The 19916-nt window shown below is 44.3% G+C and overlaps 1 protein-coding gene across 2 annotated transcripts; it reads right to left on the bottom strand.

Annotated features, from left to right (window-relative positions):
* syvn1 (synovial apoptosis inhibitor 1, synoviolin) lies at window positions 1-19045 on the bottom strand. 2 transcript variants are annotated; one of them, XM_083651316.1, is made up of 16 exons: window positions 18889-19045; window positions 16735-16886; window positions 16457-16549; window positions 15014-15166; window positions 14524-14572; window positions 10311-10414; window positions 8932-9058; window positions 8714-8813; window positions 6577-6642; window positions 5978-6094; window positions 5628-5785; window positions 4612-4761; window positions 4092-4238; window positions 2578-2761; window positions 2241-2338; window positions 1-1480 (listed from the first exon to the last, which is right to left on the bottom strand). In XM_083651316.1, the coding sequence occupies exons 2-16, from the start codon at window positions 16864-16866 to the stop codon at window positions 1275-1277; spliced, it is 1884 nt and encodes a 627-aa protein (XP_083507442.1). In that variant the 5' UTR covers window positions 16867-16886; window positions 18889-19045; the 3' UTR covers window positions 1-1274. The 2 variants fall into 2 exon arrangements, with proteins under 2 accessions (XP_083507442.1, XP_083507441.1); XM_083651315.1 differs by having other exon boundaries at window positions 4092-4241.
* Between the last annotated feature and the right edge of the window lie 871 nt (window positions 19046-19916).

The raw sequence follows: 19916 nt of genomic DNA on the forward strand, positions 1-19916 counted from the left end.
AGTATGTACAGATCATCCTATTAAAACTCTTTATACAGTATGTACAGGTCCAAATAAATCACTTTTTATGTTACAACAGCTGCAATAAGTGGCAAAGATCTGAAGAAAGCACAGACAAAAGACGAGTGATGAGAGGGAAGGAAAAAGAGCAAAAGCAAAAGGAAAAAAATCCCATGAGGCTCCACTTTGCAGCTGGAAGCAGTCTTCCCTTCATTTCAATTCACTGGATCTGTGGCTGTCAATCCCCCATCTGAGTCACTGCCCCATCTACCAGCCATCTGTAAGCGTAAACGTTTTATGGCACACAGTTTAATGGCACCTTTTAGCTATTAGCTCACTACCAGATTAATGTGCCTCTTCATTTGGAAAGACAAAAGTCATTGTCTCACGCTTGAATAGCATCACGATTGATGCCGACTCGTTAGCCAACTATAGCTTAGCTTTGATGTTGCCATGACCATTTTATATTATTAATCAAAAGTAAAATGATGTAAATGATGTAGCAAACAAACCCATCAGGTTTCACATCACATCAGCCAAAGTGGTGATAAATATAATTCCAGAACCGGATACTACTTTGTTTCCAATCATATAATTTATGTTCACTAGAGCTAAATGATGATGAATATGATCCCATTAGTGGATACTTCGTTTACAATATATGTTCACCAAAGCTAGCTAGCAGTTAAATGTCGTGAAACGCGACTCAAATTGGGTTGACTTAGATCGGGCAGCAACAGTCAGATGGGGTAGTGACAGTGCCTTCTGTAACACAGAATATAGTCTGAAGTGTGTGAGACTGACCAAGTTAACGGTGAAGGGAAGCCGACAGTCACCTGACCGCTGAATTAATCCCTGATCAAAGTGCAGGCAAGACGTTGGCAACAGTATAACTAAAAACGCCAATCTAAACACTGTCCATCTCACTGACCAAACAACTTGTATTGGAAATGGCAATTCCTCTTCCACCTGACTAAGCTTACAAATACCTGCAGTATACTTATCGCACTAAAAGAACAAAAGGGGAAAAAAAAATCTTGCTATTGCTTTCCGACAGACCAGTCCGAAAACGGTGAGGGATCACCGCCGTTAACATCTTCCCCTGACAAACTGAGTCGGGCTGGACGCAGTGAGGAACTTGAGCCTGCTGAAGGCTAAAGCGCCATGGGGAAGAGAGGCAAAGAAGAACCCAAACGAAAAAACCTATTGCCTGATTAGCCATCGCCATAGTTCCGTTGGTCCGGAGCGATATGTGTGAGCAGGGCAGACGTGGGTCAGTTGTCGGGCGGGGGCGGCGAAGACGAAGACGTCTCCAGCTTGCGGAGGCGGCGACGCCTCAGCTCGGCGGCGTTGGGCTCTCCGACCTCCTCCGCCCCGCCTTCCTCCGCCCCCTCTTCCCTCTCCGTCTCCGTCTCCGGGGAGGCAGGGCTGGTGGAGTCAGCCGGCTGGGAGAAACCTGATGCTCCACTCGCTGTCTCGGCTGGACGAAGAGAAGAGAGTGAGAGACAAATTATCAAATCGGGTTCCAAAATTGCCGCCCGCTATGAGCCGGATGATGGTATTTGCATACCTGCCAACACTGCTGATTTTCGCGGGAGCCTCCGTATTCTTTACCCTTTCTCCTGCTGTGCTCCCGATTGGCAATTTCTCCCATTAATCTCCCGATTTCAATCAAATAGCTGTAGCGGGCTCAGTTTCAAAGTCAGAGTTTAGTATCTGCTATCACATGAAACTAGATGACCTCAGGCATCCATTGGTCCCACCCATGTCATGCTACATGGCTTGTCGGCAAGAAGGCTAAATAATGCTCCAAGTTTACACCACATTTTGGCCAGTGAAAGACTATTTTCAATGGGGTCCCTTGATCTCTCACCTCACGATATCCGAATGAAAATGGGTTCTCCAATTTACAGTTAGGGTAGCACATTTGACGATAGCCCAGAAAATCTCCCTCTTTTCAACAGCCTAATGTTGGCAGGTATGTATTTGGCAGTTAAATTAATTAGCATCACTCCACTGGCCAGTGACATTTTTCCATTAACGTTTATTATATAAATGAGCATGTCAATTAAATCTCTAAATCTGCCTTTGTCTTGTTAGTGAATGGACTGATGATAAATCATCGGTAGGGTGGTATATTTCTTGGGGGGGGGGGGGGGGGATAATTTTGGCTCATAGATCTTTTTTTTAAGAAATGCTTTTCAGATGGACAGGGTGGATGCGAGTTGTCGGTCACGTACAGCTGTGTGCGTCGTCCTGGCTACTGCCAGCCTGAGGGGAGGAATCAGAGCGGGACGTCCCATCGGCCTCTCCACCGCTGGCCTCGACCCGAGGAGGACTGTGGAGGAGACGAGAGAGAAGAACAGGGACAATGTAGAGTTTAACGGCACAGAATGGAATGGATACATATAAGCTAGCTTAAAGTCCTTATCCATGTCACACTGAGTGTAATCAGGGCTCGTTGCAAATACAGTCTTGGACCGAGTACGCTCCGATTTAGATACATACGTTCTGTGCGGCTATAAAGTGAACTGGAAAAGTACATGTGATTGTAAAAGGTAGAGAGGGCTGGCTTACGTGAGTGTGGCGACAGTGCTGAGGTAGTGGTGGATGTTGAGCATGGCAGCATCCAGCAGGGTGTGGATGTTGTGGAGACACTGCAGCCGCGCCTCCAGGCCCCGACGGCCCTCCGCCTCCATCTCCCTCAGCTCCTCCTCTGACAGCCTGGACAGAGAGGGAGGAGGGGGGGGCATCGACGACACTGAGGAGAGGAGGCAACACAGAATGATACAGGTGAGAAAAGCCTAGGTTATGCCTAATTCACATTAAGCGCACTGAGCCCTCTGCGAGCAATTTCTGAGCTCAGCGACACCCCCCCGCCCCCCCAGATCAGAGGCAAATCATGTTGGCTCGTTGCTCGCAAATCAGCGCTCGCTTGTTAAGTGTGAACTGTCCACAGGCACGAGCAGAGAGCTGTCTGCCCGCTGTCTCACAACCAAAACACAAATGTAAAAAGCATTTAAGTAGCTAGCTATGCAAATCTTAGATGTTTACTAAGATCATTCTATTATCGATTGAAACCCAAAATAATATTTGAGATAGCAGTAGGCTAAACTTAATAACTCTGACTTAGTAAATATGACTTTGAAACAATTGTGTTGAATGACTCATCAGTGTTGCCAGGTGTACGATAATTATCGTACTTGTACGATCATTTCACCCACTGTACCAAAATCCCCATAATGTACGATAATTTGATCATTTTGTGACACTTAGTTTGTTGTAATCAATCTACTAATGTGGATCCTACGTCTGTCTGTTTATACATGTCTTCTCTCTCACAACTTCTTTGTAGCCAATCTTGCTTCATGCATTCATCTCCCCTAGGACAAAGTCATTTTAGTTGGATAGACTGCTGGAATTTCCTACTCAGGTAGTATTATTTTGGTATTCATTTACCTCAATGGAAGTAAAGTACTGGTGTAAAATGCAGCTACTTTAGTCAAAGTAAAAAGCACCTAATTTCAAATGTAAAGTTATGAAAGTTACAGAGTTACTCTTTAAACTTCAAGAGAATGTTGTCTTGTGATTTTAAAATAAGTTTTAATTGGATAAACCTCATAAACAAAGTGAATCCCCCCCCCCCGTCGAGACGTCTGTTGCTCGCGTGTGATTATTTCCCTCCAGAAACAATAACTTTGACCCCCGTCTGGTACGATAATTCAACATTGCCCACCTGGCAACACTGAGACTCACATATGCTGTGCGAGCGTGTGTTTAGAAAGAATCAAACTGTAGTGGGACTGTTTGTGGACTCATCGGGGACATCTGGGATTCTCCTGGTGACATATCTTGAGGTTGAGGTTTATTCCTCCAAATAAAACTGTATAAGAAGTTATCAAGAGTGGAGATGGGAATCCTAATGATGTGAACTATGACTATCTATGGTTGTGTTGATGGACAACCAGTCCAGACCGAGTTGACACAATAAATACAAAATAAAAAAAAACTGTTTGGGAGTCAACGAGGTCTTGAGTCTTCAAATTGATGATATTATTATTTTGGTATTTGGAAAAAGTGCTGGTGCTTACCGAATGGAGGCGGCGGTGGCATAGGCAGCCATGGTGCTGTGGGGAAGGGGGGAGGGGGGAAGGAGAAGGGGAAGCCTGGGATGGCTGCCCCTGGAGCAGCAGCTCCTGTAGTGCCCTCTGCAGCAGACGAGCTGGGCTGGCTGCCACCTGCTGGACAGACAGACACTAGACTGTGAGTTCAGGCCTGCACAAACTCATTGTAATAGGCTATGCTGAGCAGTAGGCTTAGCTTTATAGGCCTTGTTATTCTATATGAATATCCGGATGAATTCAATATGAATGTTTCCAGACTGACCACATCATGTCCAAGTTAAACCTGCGCACGCGTGTGTGTCTATCTAAGGGGGATATTTTGCTCTTTGGGTTCAGTGATATGTACTGTGGAATGCCACATATGATATTTTACACTCTTGGATTCTGAAAAGTCTTGAAATCATTTTGGTCTGCACATATGTTTGTTTTTCACTGGGGAAACCTGGGATGACTAATTTGTTACAGGAGAGAATGAGATTGTCCTTACTAGCTCCCGGCACAGCCTCTGTGTTGGTCTGTGGAGCATCAGCAGCACCAGGGGCTGCTGCAGCCGCTCCTCCAGGAGGGAGCACTCCAGGGAAGGGACCCCAGAAGGGGAACATGCCAGGGGGGAAGCCAGGCAACATGCCCGGGGCCACTGGAGAGGACACAGAGCAAAATAAATCCCGTTTCAACTTGAACATTTATATGCTCTGCACAGATGTGAACAACAGGAGTGCTTGATTGCTACTGCCAGAAAACATTTCACCTTTATGACCTATGACTCTGCAGCAGGGTTTTCATTATCCGGTAATTGCCAGTCTTTTACCAGTAAAATCACTTAATTTTTTCAGGATAATCTTCACGAACGTGAATCACTTTTATGACTTTTGAAGCGTTTTCTAAAAATCACGTTTAAAAGAAACCCATTTACGTTTCAAAAGTCATAAAAGTGATTCACGTTTCTTAAGATTATCCTGCTGAACCCAAATTACCGCTCCCATAGAATTTTGTTAACCACAGACCTTATTTTATGCATTTAAGTGAAATCCCCATTTTAAAACCCCATTGACTTTTCCCCGTAGGATCCAGGAAGTCCGGGACTTCCGCCTTCCATGCTACTTCTGGACTCATTCCTGGGGTGTTCTATTGATTAGAGCCACAGGATTGGAACACCTAAATAGGTCCAGTCCCACGGCTCTAATCAATGTCTTGCTTGCATGTGTTTTAGTTCCTGCCTTTAGACACAAAATGGCTGATTTTGGGTGGCATGTGAAATAGGCATATACTTTCTATAATGGCAACTTTTTAATGTTGTGTCGTACAGTTGTGGAAACTCAGACACTGACAGGATGCGGTTCTCCATTCGTCTTTGTACATCCACACCTGCATCACATAAAGGTTTCAAGGGCCAAATGTCAACTAGGTCAAGTTTAAATCATTTAAACTTTGTTCAATGCAACTGTGGAAACAAACAGTTTGTGAGTTTTGGCGGTGATCGTGATTGCTGGCCTTGACTCTCACCGTTGGCGGGCGGGGCTGCGGGGGCGTTGGGCGGGGCTGCTGGGGCAGGGGGCGGAGCCTGGGCTGGGGCTGGAGTCTGATTGGCATTGGAAGCTCTGAGGACGTCCATCCGACAGGTGGGACATGTCTGCTGCCGCTGGAACCAGGACCGCAGGCAGCTATCGGGGGGAGGAAATGAACACAACATTATGGGGTATACTGCTAGAACAAACAAATGGCAACAAATGAAGCAAGCCACAATACAATATATCATTGTTTAATGTTGCTTTTCATATCAAATTGACTTGTGTTTGCAGTGTGGAAGCCTGTGGAGGCTGTATTGAGTCAGACTAGTGCACCACAGGACCTACCTGGAGTGGAAAATGTGATTACAGGGCAGTTTCTTGGCTCCAGTGACCATTTCCTCACGACAGATGATGCAGACGTTGTCAGAGGCCTGGAGATCTTCAGGAGTAGCATCAGGGTATCTAGATGAAGCAGAAGTGAAAAGAGGAATGAATACCTGGCTATTCCACCCACAGAACATATTAAATGTGTTTATATGGACAGTTTTCCAGATAAAATAATCCAAATCACAGCTAAGTCTTACTTGGGATTATTTAATTATTTGTAAATTATGTGTAGCTTGTCATAGCCTGCTTATAGATTATTCTGAATATTGTCATGAAAACTGAGTTTTTGACACACAAAAAACAAACATTAGCAAAGACAGGTTTATACACATTTCCCAGTTAATGGTATGGCAGGCAACTTACACAGGTTTCTTATAACCTGAATAAAAACGTATCCAGGCTACAGTGTTTTCATTTTTATTTGTTTTTGCATGTACTAATGACATCGAATAATAATTAAAATCCCAGTGTCTAACCAAATATTGAGTATACCAATAAAGGGACAATGGTTTCGCATTATAAAATAGTGCAAAGAGGGAATGCACAGGATCACTCACAGTGTATTCATGTTGCGGATGGCCCTTCGGGACATTATAGCGTCTGTTACAGCTTTCTTGAACTGCCTGAGAGGAAAAGGACCAAATACAACACTCAAAACAGCATCACATTACTGTTCTGAAACAAGTTATTCAGTCAAATTAAACAATAAATAATAATAAATGAAATGGAAAGACTGAAATTACGTATTTTACATCTTTTTTCTAACATTTGGTCCTACATCTGTATCTCACTATATAAAACAGTGGGCATGCGCTCCGCAGCACAATTGCAATTTACAGTTGAGCATGCGAGTGCACGAAGCACACTAGAAATGAGTGTGCAAAACGTGTCTTAGTAAACATAAATAAAAATTCAACTCAGTCCAATAATTAAAAGTTAAAAACACAATTTAAATATAGTATTATACTGTATTATAATGTCAAAGTGCAAATATCAGGTTTCACTTTCAAGATTATATACTATAACTTAATTATATACCTTAATTTATTGATTTGATTTAAACTAAAGATTCTAATGTTCGATTTGTGTGTACGGTATGTATTTTGCCTACTCACTGCAATATCACTCTATAGATTACGATGGGTTTTTCACATAAACAAATGTAAAACTAGAACGACCGCAACGCGGACTTATGCCTCCGCCATTAGTTCATTCTTGAGTCCAAGTGGATGTTGGAGCCAAATAGGAAGAAATTGCATCAAGGCGTTTCTGTGCAGAATTGGATATTTGAGCCAAATGTGAAGAAATTTAGTCAATGTGTTACTGAGATATGGCGTTACCGAGCTTGAAAATGGCATTTGTTAGGTCACTGTGACCTTGACCTTTGACCTTTGATAACCAAAATGGAATCAGTTCATCCTTGAGCCTAAGTGAATGTTTAAGGCGAATGTGATGAAATTCCGTCCAGGCGTTCCTCAGATATCGCGTTAACAAGCTTGAAAATGGCGTTCGAGAGGTCACAGTGACCTTGACCTTTGACCTTTGACCACCAAAATCTAATCAGATCATCCTTGAGCCTAAGTGAATGTTTAAGGCGAATCTGATGAAATTCCGTCCAGGCGTTCCTCAGATATCGCGTTAACAAGCTTGAAAATGGCGTTCGAGAGCTCACAGTGACCTTGACCTTTGACCTTTGACCACCAAAATCTAATCAGATCATCCTTGAGCCTAAGTGAATGTTTAAGGCGAATCTGATGAAATTCCGTCCATGCGTTCCTCAGATATCGCGTTAACAAGCTTGAAAATGGTGTTCGAGAGGTCACAGTGACCTTGACCTTTGACCTTTGACCACCAAAATCTAATCAGATCATCCTTGAGCCTAAGTGAATGTTTAAGGCGAATCTGATGAAATTCCGTCCATGCGTTCCTCAGATATCGCGTTAACAAGCTTGAAAATGGCGTTCGAGAGGTCACAGTGACCTTGACCTTTGACCACCAAAATCTAATCAGATCATCTTTGAGCCTAAGTGAATGTTTAAGGCGAATCTGATGAAATTCCGTCCAGGCGTTCCTCAGATATCGCGTTAACAAGCTTGAAAATGGCGTTCGAGAGGTCACAGTGACCTTGACCTTTGACCTTTGACCACCAAAATCTAATCAGATCATCCTTGAGCCTAAGTGAATGTTTAAGGTGAATCTGATGAAATTCCGTCCAGGCGTTCCTCAGATATCGCGTTAACAAGCTTGAAAATGGCGTTCGAGAGGTCATAGTGACCTTGACCTTTGACCTTTGACCACCAAAATCTAATCAGATCATCCTTGAGCCTAAGTGAATGTTTAAGGTGAATCTGATGAAATTCCGTCAAGGCGTTCCTCAGATATGGCGTTAACAAACATCCGTACGGCCGTACGTACGGACGGACAACCCGGATCCATAATGCCTTCGGCCTGGCTTCGCCGGCGGAGGCATAAAAATGTATGTACCTTTCCATAGTTTTTTGTGCAATTTCCAAATTAAACAAGACCTTGGAATGGCTAAATTCTCATTCCATAGATATTTTTTAAACTTGAGAACCACTAAGAAGACCCTGTACCTATGTAGGAAAACTGAAATACAAAACAAAAACTAGTGGAAGTCATAAACATATTATATACATAATAAGCCTTCTGAACATCACAGACACACAAACACACCTCATAGCCAGATACATGGGGCGAATGGCAAACAGGGGGAAGGTGTGGACCTTTATCATGATGGTCATGAAGGCCATGTACAGGAGAACTTTGATGAAACCTGGAGGTCAATAAAAAAAACTATATCAATATACAATAAACAATATCATTTGAATGTGGATGCTATCAGCTTGTCTTTTATGGTCAAAAGACATTTCAAAGCACAGCAGGTATGGTACCGGTGAAGAGCTCAGTGTAGAGCATGTAGACGGCCTTGTTGTCCCAGGGGTTGTCGCTCTGCAGGTCAATAGTATGAAGCAGGTACTTGATGAAGGTGGTGAGCACCATGGTCATCAGGATGGCATACTGGAGAGAACACAGAGGAGGCATGCTTTCAGGCACAATAGAATGTCCTGTGGGTGCTTTCAGGCACAATAGAATGTCCTGTGGGTGCTTTCAGACACAATAGAATGTCCTGTGGGTGCTTTCAGACACAATAGAATGTCCTGTGGGTGCTTTCAGGCACAATAGAATGTCCTGTGGGTGCTTTCAGACACAATAGAATGTCCTGTGGGTGCTTTCAGGCACAATAGAATGTCCTGTGGGTGCTTTCAGGCACAATATAATGTCCTGTGAATGCTTTCAGACACAATAGAATGTCCTGTGGGTGCTTTCAGACACAATAGAACAGCGTTTCTCAACTGGTGGGTCGCGGGGCCGTTTTGATTGGGTCGCGGACATTGGCCAAAAAAAAAAAAAAAAAAAACATATTTCATTTGAGTTAAATTCAGATTATTGAAACTGGATTAGCCTGACCAGTTTTACTTGTTTAACAAGCTGAAGCATATGCTCTGCCTGTAATTCAAGAGAAGTCTGGCTTTTCATTTCACATTTAATTTTAGTTCAATTCAGATGATTGAAACTGGATTAGCATGGCCCCAGTTTAATTAAAAGTTATGACCAGTTTAACTAAAAAGCATATAGCCTGCCTGTGATTCAAGAAAAGTCTGCCTTTTTATTTCATATTAGTTCAATTCAGACTATTGAAACTGGATTAGCATGACCAGGTTAACTTGTTTTATTATTATTATTAACTTGTTTAAAAACATATAGGCATGCAATTCAAGATAAGTCTGCCTTTTATTTCATATTTCATACAGTTCAAATAAGACTTTCTGAGCATGACCAGTTTGACTTGTTTACATTTAAAAACATATAGGCCTGTAATTCAAGTCTGCATTATTTCAATTGGTTTTTAGCCCTAGTTGCACTTCTGTTGCACTTTTTTGTTCATTTGAGGTTTATAACAGTGCATGAAGGCATTGTGTATTAAATTAATGCGCTATTTTCTGTGCAATAAATTTGAGTGGTTTAAAAAAAAATCTGAAATTTGGGTCGCGACTTCATGACAAGGAAAATAGTAGGTCCTGAGGCTACACCAGTTGAGAACCACTGCAATAGAATGTCCTGTGGGTGCTTTCAGGCACAATAGAATGTCCTGTGGGTGCTTTCAGGCACAATAGAATGTCCTGTGGGTGCTTTCAGGCATCTTGTCCCATTGTTTTTTTGCTCTATCTCCTTTAATGGAGCCAAAGGCTCAGAGTGCAGCGATACAAACCTCAAATCCAAAAACCAGCTGGACTGAGGCTCCTCGGGTGATGATGCTGTGACAGGCGTGGTTGACAAACAGGAAGTCCAAGATGCCCAGCAGCCCCATGAGAGCTAGAAGAAATAAGAAACGAGCGATTATCAATGTTTTCTTTACACTCACTCAGCAGCACTGCCCCACACACCACTGCTGTAAAACACTCATTCAGCAGCACTGCCCCACACCACTGCTGTAAAACACTCATTCAGCAGCACTGCCCCACACCACTGCTGTAAAACACTCATTCAGCAGCACTGCCCCACACCACTGCTGTAAAACACTCATTCAGCAGCACTGCCCCACACCACTGCTGTAAAACACTCATTCAGCAGCACTGCCCCACACCACTGCTGTAAAACACTCATTCAGCAGCACTGCCCCACACCACTGCTGTAAAACACTCATTCAGCAGCACTGCCCCACACCACTGCTGTAAAACACTCATTCAGCAGCACTGCCCCACACACCACTGCTGTAAAACACTCATTCAGCAGCACTGCCCCACACACCACTGCTGTAAAACACTCATTCAGCAGCACTGCCCCACACACCACTGCTGTAAAACACTCATTCAGCAGCACTGCCCCACACACCACTGCTGTAAAACACTCATTCAGCAGCACTGCCCCACACACCACTGCTGTAAAACACTCATTCAGCAGCACTGCCCCACACACCACTGCTGTAAAACACTCATTCAGCAGCACTGCCCCACACCACTGCTGTAAAACACTCATTCAGCAGCACTGCCCCACACCACTGCTGTAAAACACTCATTCAGCAGCACTGCCCCACACACCACTGCTGTAAAACACTCATTCAGCAGCACTGCCCCACACCACTGCTGTAAAACACTCATTCAGCAGCACTGCCCCACACACCACTGCTGTAAAACACTCATTCAGCAGCACTGCCCCACACACCACTGCTGTAAAACACTCATTCAGCAGCACTGCCCCACACACCACTGCTGTAAAACACTCATTCAGCAGCACTGCCCCACACCACTGCTGTAAAACACTCATTCAGCAGCACTGCCCCACACACCACTGCTGTAAAACACTCATTCAGCAGCACTGCCCCACACACCACTGCTGTAAAACACTCATTCAGCAGCACTGCCCCACACACCACTGCTGTAAAACACTCATTCAGCAGCACTGCCCCACACACCACTGCTGTAAAACACTCATTCAGCAGCACTGCCCCACACACCACTGCTGTAAAACACTCATTCAGCAGCACTGCCCCACACACCACTGCTGTAAAACACTCATTCAGCAGCACTGCCCCACACACCACTGCTGTAAAACACTCATTCAGCAGCACTGCCCCACACACCACTGCTGTAAAACACTCATTCAGCAGCACTGCCCCACACACCACTGCTGTAAAACACTCATTCAGCAGCACTGCCCTACACCACTGCTGTAAAACACTCATTCAGCAGCACTGCCCTACACCACTGCTGTAAAACACTCATTCAGCAGCACTGCCCTACACCACTGCTGTAAAACACTCATTCAGCAGCACTGCCCCACACACCACTGCTGTAAAACACTCATTCAGCAGCACTGCCCCACACACCACTGCTGTAAAACACTCATTCAGCAGCACTGCCCCACACACCACTGCTGTAAAACACTCATTCAGCAGCACTGCCCTACACCACTGCTGTAAAACACTCATTCAGCAGCACTGCCCCACACACCACTGCTGTAAAACACTCATTCAGCAGCACTGCCCCACACACCACTGCTGTAAAACACTCATTCAGCAGCACTGCCCCACACACCACTGCTGTAAAACACTCATTCAGCAGCACTGCCCCACACACCACTGCTGTAAAACACTCATTCAGCAGCACTGCCCCACACACCACTGCTGTAAAACACTCATTCAGCAGCACTGCCCCACACACCACTGCTGTAAAACACTCATTCAGCAGCACTGCCCCACACCACTGCTGTAAAACACTCATTCAGCAGCACTGCCCCACACCACTGCTGTAAAACACTCATTCAGCAGCACTGCCCCACACACCACTGCTGTAAAACACTCATTCAGCAGCACTGCCCCACACACCACTGCTGTAAAACACTCATTCAGCAGCACTGCCCCACACCACTGCTGTAAAACACTCATTCAGCAGCACTGCCCCACACCACTGCTGTAAAACACTCATTCAGCAGCACTGCCCCACACCACTGCTGTAAAACACTCATTCAGCAGCACTGCCCCACACCACTGCTGTAAAACTGCTGCCACTGCAAGACAAAACAGGGCAGAAAAGAGCCTTTTGTTTGCCCAAAATAAATATATTCAACAGTCCAGGACATCTACAGAAAGCATGGGCTAAGTAGTATCCAAATGAGAACCATTTTAAACCTGAAAAGCTGCTGGAACTGGAAATGAGCACAGGGCTCATAGGACTACAAGATTTTTTATTTATTTTTATTTAACCTTTATTTAACCAGGTAGGTCAATTGAGAACCAGTTCTCATTTACAATGACGACCTGGCCAAGAGGCAGCATAAAAGGCAAATAGAAAACAAATGAACATAAAGAAAAACATAGAAACAAATAATACAATTATACACATCATACCAATCCTAAAAGAGTTGGTATGATGCCCATTATCCAAGTAGTTTGTTCAGGTCTCTCGTTTTCAGCAGTCAATGAGACAAGTATGCTATTACAAAGTGCTGTTTATTTAAGGAGCCGAGTGTGTGCTATGATGTGACTTTGCCTACTGCTTAGCAGAGCATTTGATTTGATAAATAAAAACATCTTTTCAGAGTGGGCTACTGAAATGTTTGATTCCTTATGGCATGGCATAAAAAGGTCCCTCAGATTGCAGCTATTTACACCTGACAATCTGTTTGACTGAAGAGAAGAGCTGTTGTCGCAACACTTGGCACTACATTCCAACTTGTGTTATGGTCTGTTACTCTCACCCCTTATGCTCCGTTTTGACTCCTCCCATTAACTGTGGTGCATCTGGCGCCAGGTGCACACAGAGTGATTTGCATACAGCTTAATTTAGAGGTGCACACAGAGTGATTTGCATACAGCTGAATTTAGCTAGTCTGGGGCCAAAAACTTCGTTCTGTGTCTTCCGGCTACGGGCGGAACATGGGAACCAAAGTGCTTCAAAGATGTAATGTTATGGATCTGGCAAGTTTCTTCAAGTACTTCTTTGAATACTTTGTTTGGTATGTCCACACTTCTTATTTCTTCTCTAACTCAGAGCGACTGGCGAGGTTAGGCTGCCTACTGCTGCATTTCTATGGGGGAACGAAAACACTGTGGACAGGAACATGGGGCGGGTCATCCTGCCTGTAGTAATGGGTACCAGGTGAGTGAAGCGAGGTTAGAATTTAGCCAAAGACTTGTTTCAAACGTACCAGCTATGCAGCAGGAGAAAGAGAGAGACTACTGAAAGATGATGAAACAATGTATGATCAGCAATAACTGAGCAGCAGTCAACAGCACAGCAGTCTGAGCAGTGTAAAGACAAAGATGTAAGGAATGGCCATGGAGAGAAATGTCTATCAAACCCAGTACTCATATAGCACCCTGCATGCATAACGTGTACCCACCCAATACTCATATAGCACCCTGCATGCATAATGTGTACCCAGTACTCACATAGCACCCTGCAGTGATAATGTGTACCCAATACTCATATAGCACCCTGCATGCATAATGTGTACCCAGTACTCACATAGCACCCTGCAGTGATAATGTGTACCCAGTACTCATATAGCACCCTGCATGCATAATGTGTACCCAGTACTCACATAGCACCCTGCAGTGATAATGTGTACCCAGTACTCATATAGCACCCTGCAGTGATAATGTGTACCCAATACTCATATAGCACCCTGCATGCATAATGTGTACCCAGTACTCACATAGCACCCTGCAGTGATAATGTGTACCCAGTACTCATATAGCACCCTGCATGCATAATGTGTACCCAGTACTCATATAGCACCCTGCATGCATAACGTGTACCCAGTACTCATATAGCACCCTGCAGTGATAATGTGTACCCAATACTCATATAGCACCCTGCATGCATAATGTGTACCCAGTACTCATATAGCACCCTGCAGTGATAATGTGTACCCAATACTCATATAGCACCCTGCATGCATAACGTGTACCCAGTACTCACATAGCACCCTGAAGTGAAACACCCAGGATATGTTTGGACTCCTTTCCATCTGACATAAAAAAAAGAAGATTAAAAGACAGAAATGATCAAGACTAGCATGTTACTCATAGCATGCTCAGCGGAGCCACAATACGTATTCAAGCAGTGAACCAGCAGTCCCTTTGATGTTACTTGTTATGATGGTTACATGTATGTACAACACAAAAGAGCATTCTATGATTTTGGGTTTGCAGCTTTCTGCAATTCATGGTTGTCGTTTGGTAATGTTTGATAATATTTTCTATTGCTTGGCTATATGAGCGGTAATAATTCAATGTGTACGAAAGCAAAGTTATTTGGGCCTAATTTTCAACCTAATTACGACTTGTATAACGTACATTGTGCGTTTGGGTTTCCTTTCTGTCTCTAAACAGGCCTATATACGGATAGAGTGAGTCAAGTATAATGATGTAGTGTATGGCAAAGCAGTGGTGTCTGTGTGATGACTCACAAAGTCCACACGGTCCTCGGCCAACCAGTGGAAGCACTTGAGGAAGAGCAGCAGGGTGAAGAGAGCGACGAAGCGAGGGGAGAAATCATCCCTGAACACAGTGAAGGCTAGGCACGTCTCGGTGACCGCGTACCAGGAGCGCTCTATCAGGTGCTGAGGGAAGAGGGGGGCGAGGGGTCAATGCACAAGAAACAAACACTCCCAACAAGAGGCAGACAACTGGGACACTTTTAAGCAATATAATACGGGCTATAGTCATGCATCAAATATTAAAGGTATACTATGCAACTATTTCATTAAAAAACGTTTTTTTTATCCTATAGAAAAGTTTCCCCTCAAAAAAACAAATTCTAACCCACTAAATATTGTGGCAGTGTGTTTGTGGCCAGACGCTGCCCGCTTTTGGAGCTGTTTGTGGCAACAGCCAGCCAATTCATAGCTTTCAAGGGGCGTTACGTAGGTACAAGGAACACCCCTTCTGGCGGTCAAAACTCAAAACAACAATGGCGCTGAACACTGACCAGACGCAGCTGCAGCAAAAAGCAGTCTTTTTTCCTCCAGTTTCCAGTCAGGAATATTTAAACGCAGCACAGCTCTGTTTCATTAGTGACAAACTGACACGGTGAATCGATTCACTTTGCACCGTGACTCCAGTGTCTGCTTCATATTGGAAACGCAGCACAGCTCTGCCAGTAAAAAGCAGTTCCCTCGTAAGGGGACTGGTGTGGGTGTGTGTGTGTGAGTTTTCTTTCTCCGACGGCATTCTGTAAAAGCACAAGCCAGGCGTGTCTCCTCGTCGGTTAGTGCAACCGATAGCACAACAGGTATCCGGCATTTTGGCTGAACAAACAGCGTGAGAAACTAGTGACTCGGCAGGCACTGTGGAATGAACAAGTTTTTTTTTGACCGCCAGGTGGGCGTTCCCGGCAGAACGTAACACCCCTTGAAAGCTATGAATAGCATCGCTAAGATGTTCTGAGAGGAATCCCTCAGCAGAGCAGAGTCAGCGCCGGACTAAAACCAGGAAATAGAGCTCCTTCCCAGATCAATGCTTGAGCTGTTTGGCGCTCATCCCTCGATGGTTTGATGGTATGTGTGTGTTTGTGTTTTTATAGCATAATGGCCGTGAAACTATCAGAAAATAACGTTTAATCCCTGCATTTGAACGGTTTACCGGCGCTTTCTCTCCCCACACGACCTCACTCGACCACATCAACACAGAAAACAGCAAAACAAAGTCTCACCACCAAAGTACACACAGGGCGCACCGTCTCTCACCATAAACACACTGCCACACTATTATATGGGCCAGAATTGATCATTTTGAGCGGAAACTTTTGTATAATTATGTTTTTTTACAAAATAGTTGCATAATATACCTTTGAAATCAAAACAGCAGTGTAGAGTTAAGATGAAATTATGAATAATGTAACGGAACTCTACCTCCATTTCTGCAGCCCTCAGCTGTCCAAAGAAGACTTTCCTCATGAACTTTCCCAGCAAGAATACCAGCACAAAGGCCTGAATGTACAACACCTGACACCACACACAGAATAGAAATGAAAAGTTGCTTTTGGCTATCAAGCTTGCTTACAGTGACTGTTTCAAAGCAAGACATGTGTTATGAACAGGGCTGCCACTCTCTTTTAATGATACATTTCAAGGACTTTTCAAGTGCGTACAGACACATGCGTCGCACGCGCACACACACACACACTTACCGCCATGCTGGGGCTGCTCTTGGTGAGGTAGACCACAGTTGGGTAGAACTGGTTTTTGAGGAAGTAGGCATGTGCCACCACAGTCCCAGTCAGTGCCAGACTGGTGGCAGTCACCAAGGCCGCTCGCACCATTATGGCCTGAGCTACAGGCACTGTGGATGGGAGACGGAGACATGACAGTGAGGAGACGGAGACATGACGTGAGGGAGGGGAGACGGAGACATGACGTGAGGGAGGGGAGATGACATGACGTGAGGGAGGGGAGACGGAGACATGACGTGAGGGAGGGGAGACGGAGACATGACGTGAGGGAGGGGAGATGACATGACGTGAGGGAGGGGAGATGACATGACGTGAGATGACATGACGTGAGGAAGTGGAGACGGAGACATGACGTGAGGGAGGGGAGATGGAGACATGACGTGAGGGAGGGGAGATGGAGACATGACGTGAGGGAGGGGAGATGGAGACATGACGTGAGGGAGGGGAGACGGAGACATGACGTGAGGGAGGGGAGATGGAGACATGACGTGAGGAAGTGGAGACGGAGACATGATGGTGAGGAAGTGGAGACGGTGACATGACGTGAGGGAGGGGAGATGGAGACATGACGGTGAGGGAGTGGAGACGGAGACATGATGGTGAGGAAGTGGAGGAGACAGGGACATGACAGTGAGGGAGCGCAAAAGAGTTGGTCAATGCGTGACAATTTTGGTCAGATATGATCTCTGTGATGTGCGCTTGCATAGATGCACAGGTAAAATGAAATGAGTTTAGATATTTGCATTTAATCTACAAACGTATACAGCTTTGTGTCAGGAATTATTGCCAATCAATGATGCTGCTGATCAATTGCTGTGTTGCGTTTAGATTCTATACTGCTGCTGAAGCATGCAATTTGGCATTTCACGCATCATACACACATGAGCCAGATACACTATTATGTAATTTGAGTGGAGTTAACAATCAAGTACTGTTTCTATGTTTTGACTGGTTAAAAACGTAATGAAAAGCAGAATTGCAAACTTTTCATACAGCCAGGAAAATGACGAAAACGTCCATTTCTCTTTTCTAGAGGCATCAAAATATAGGAAAGTTCAGTTTTGCCTCCTCTATTTTGGAATGGCAGAGCCGTTTAAAAGTGATTTAATTTTGTGATTTTGGGCCCTATAATGGAATTGGACTTCTTCCATTGATGCATTAGTCTCTAGTCATGTTCAATCTCACGTCATAAATGAGAAGTAATAAAAATGTGTCAGACTATAGAGCTTACGGAGTTGCGCCATGTTTGTTGAATACCCCTATGCTGAGAACAATGCGTGACGTCAACTCTGCAAGCTCTATATTACTGAACTCTGTTGCAGATGCATTGAGTTGTGATGAGGCATCAGATTAATTCTACTACTTCATTCTACGTGTATTAGACCTCTGAAGTTTTCACGATAAAAACTTTTTGTCAGTGAATCAGCTAGGATGCAACAAAAATGTATTGTAAAATCTTAATATGAGATCATTGCACAGAGTTCTGCACACAAATTGCAAGTGGATTACAAGTGCATTACAAATTACGTGTAATCCTGACAATATGAAAATTGCAATGCCGTTTTTATCTTTCTGACTTCACATTTAATTACCCCTCCTTACAAGCTGTGTAGCGTTAGCAAAGTGTAACGATATTGTTTAACGTTAGCACCACACTTAAACTGCTCAACTGCCGCATCAATCTCACCTAGCGTTATGTGTCTCAGTCATATTCGAGGAGGGAATCTTCTTCTTCTTTTTTCTAATAGTATGGTGGTGGTCTAGCCCACTGGTCTAGCCTCAACCTGAAGAATGAATCGCGTTGAGGCTAGTGCAGTAGTGGTGGTCGAGATCTTGCTAACGCTAATTAGCTAACTTGGCTAAATCTATGTTGCAAAATGAAGTCTAACGTTAGGACAGCTTGCCAGCGAACAGAGTACCTACGCTGCTAGCGTTATCCGTAACGTTAGCTACTTAATGGTAACATAGTAAGTTCTCTGTATAGTTACTGTTGTTATTATTAGCGCTAGTAGGGTTACGTTGCTGCAAAGATTGTCAGCAGGAAGGTTAGCTATAGCTACTACTAGCTACTGGTAGCTAGCTGCTGCTACAGCTGTCACATTGTGAACTCACCGACTCGATGTCGCTTGGTCTATGGAAGACTTGCTCCTCGGCGAATGTGTTGGATGTTTCCTGGGCTGCTTTAACTATCAGTATTCGCACTGGCTATTCCATTTGGGTAATTTAACAGGGCCTTCTTTCCTGACATGTAGCTATTCTCCTCGCCCTCCACGTCTGGCTACGTGTTTATCTTTGGCTTGCTCCTGTAAGCGGCCACCTCACATCCGCCTATTCCGGTAATCGTGTGCACAAATAATTTCTAGCATAACGTTAACTAGTTGGCATGCCAGATGTTATTTTGTGTTATTTATTACAAAAGGCCGTTTGAAAGATACTTTAACCTACACGTTCGACATAATCATAACTAAACACTAGGGTTTAACGTACATTTAGTTAATTTGCTGCTGCTCTTAGAATATTTACGGTACATACCAACGTGGACCAATAGGAATTTTGTAAATAAAGGGACAAACCGGACAAACCTAGCGTGACGTCACCCATTGGTTTTGGAGTCACAGTTTGGTTTAGCCCCGACCCTAGCAACAAGTAACAAAACAACCTGTTGTCGTCGCACCTATCTGTTGGATCCACTGTGCGCACTGCCACGCCGTGGTTTATACACGTCGCTACTGATCTGGGAACAGTACTACACCTCTGACATAAACAAGAGATGACGTTCAACCCGGTGGAAACCGTAGCAAACTGTGCACACCGTTTTGCAGATTGAACAGACCCATAGGTTTTCCCCATGCTGCTCAGCGCTTAAAATCTGTGATAGTGAGGGATAATTTTCTAGGCAAACCTTATTAAATGTGAATGAATGGGATAATTGGAGTGTGGGGGGGAAATGCATTGTCTCTTCTTCCACAAACAATCTATACCAAACCATCCTGTTTTGCTATGTGAGTCAGTCAGCCAAAGATCATGTCGTCTACAATAAAACATAAAGTCTACATATTTTCCAGTAATCTCCAGTATTTATCATATTGACTACCGTAAATAATATATTTGCCCTGTCTTTCTACAGCACTGCCTTTACC

Source organism: Poromitra crassiceps, assembly GCF_964638095.1.
Source record: "Poromitra crassiceps genome assembly, chromosome: 15".
Lineage (NCBI taxonomy): Eukaryota > Metazoa > Chordata > Actinopteri > Beryciformes > Melamphaidae > Poromitra > Poromitra crassiceps.

What these genes read in the sequence shown, in the direction of transcription:
- syvn1 (XM_083651315.1), bottom strand. Translation starts at nt 16,866, where the DNA reads ATGGTGCGAGCGGCCTTGGTGACTGCCACCAGTCTGGCACTGACTGGG. An exon ending in AGCTGGTTTTTGGATTTGAG is followed by an intron (nt 9,059 to 10,310) that starts GTTTGTATCGCT and finishes TGTTCTCTCCAG; the next exon opens with TATGCCATCCTGATGACCAT. An exon ending in AATCACATTTTCCACTCCAG is followed by an intron (nt 5,786 to 5,977) that starts GTAGGTCCTGTG and finishes TCCCCCCGATAG; the next exon opens with CTGCCTGCGGTCCTGGTTCC.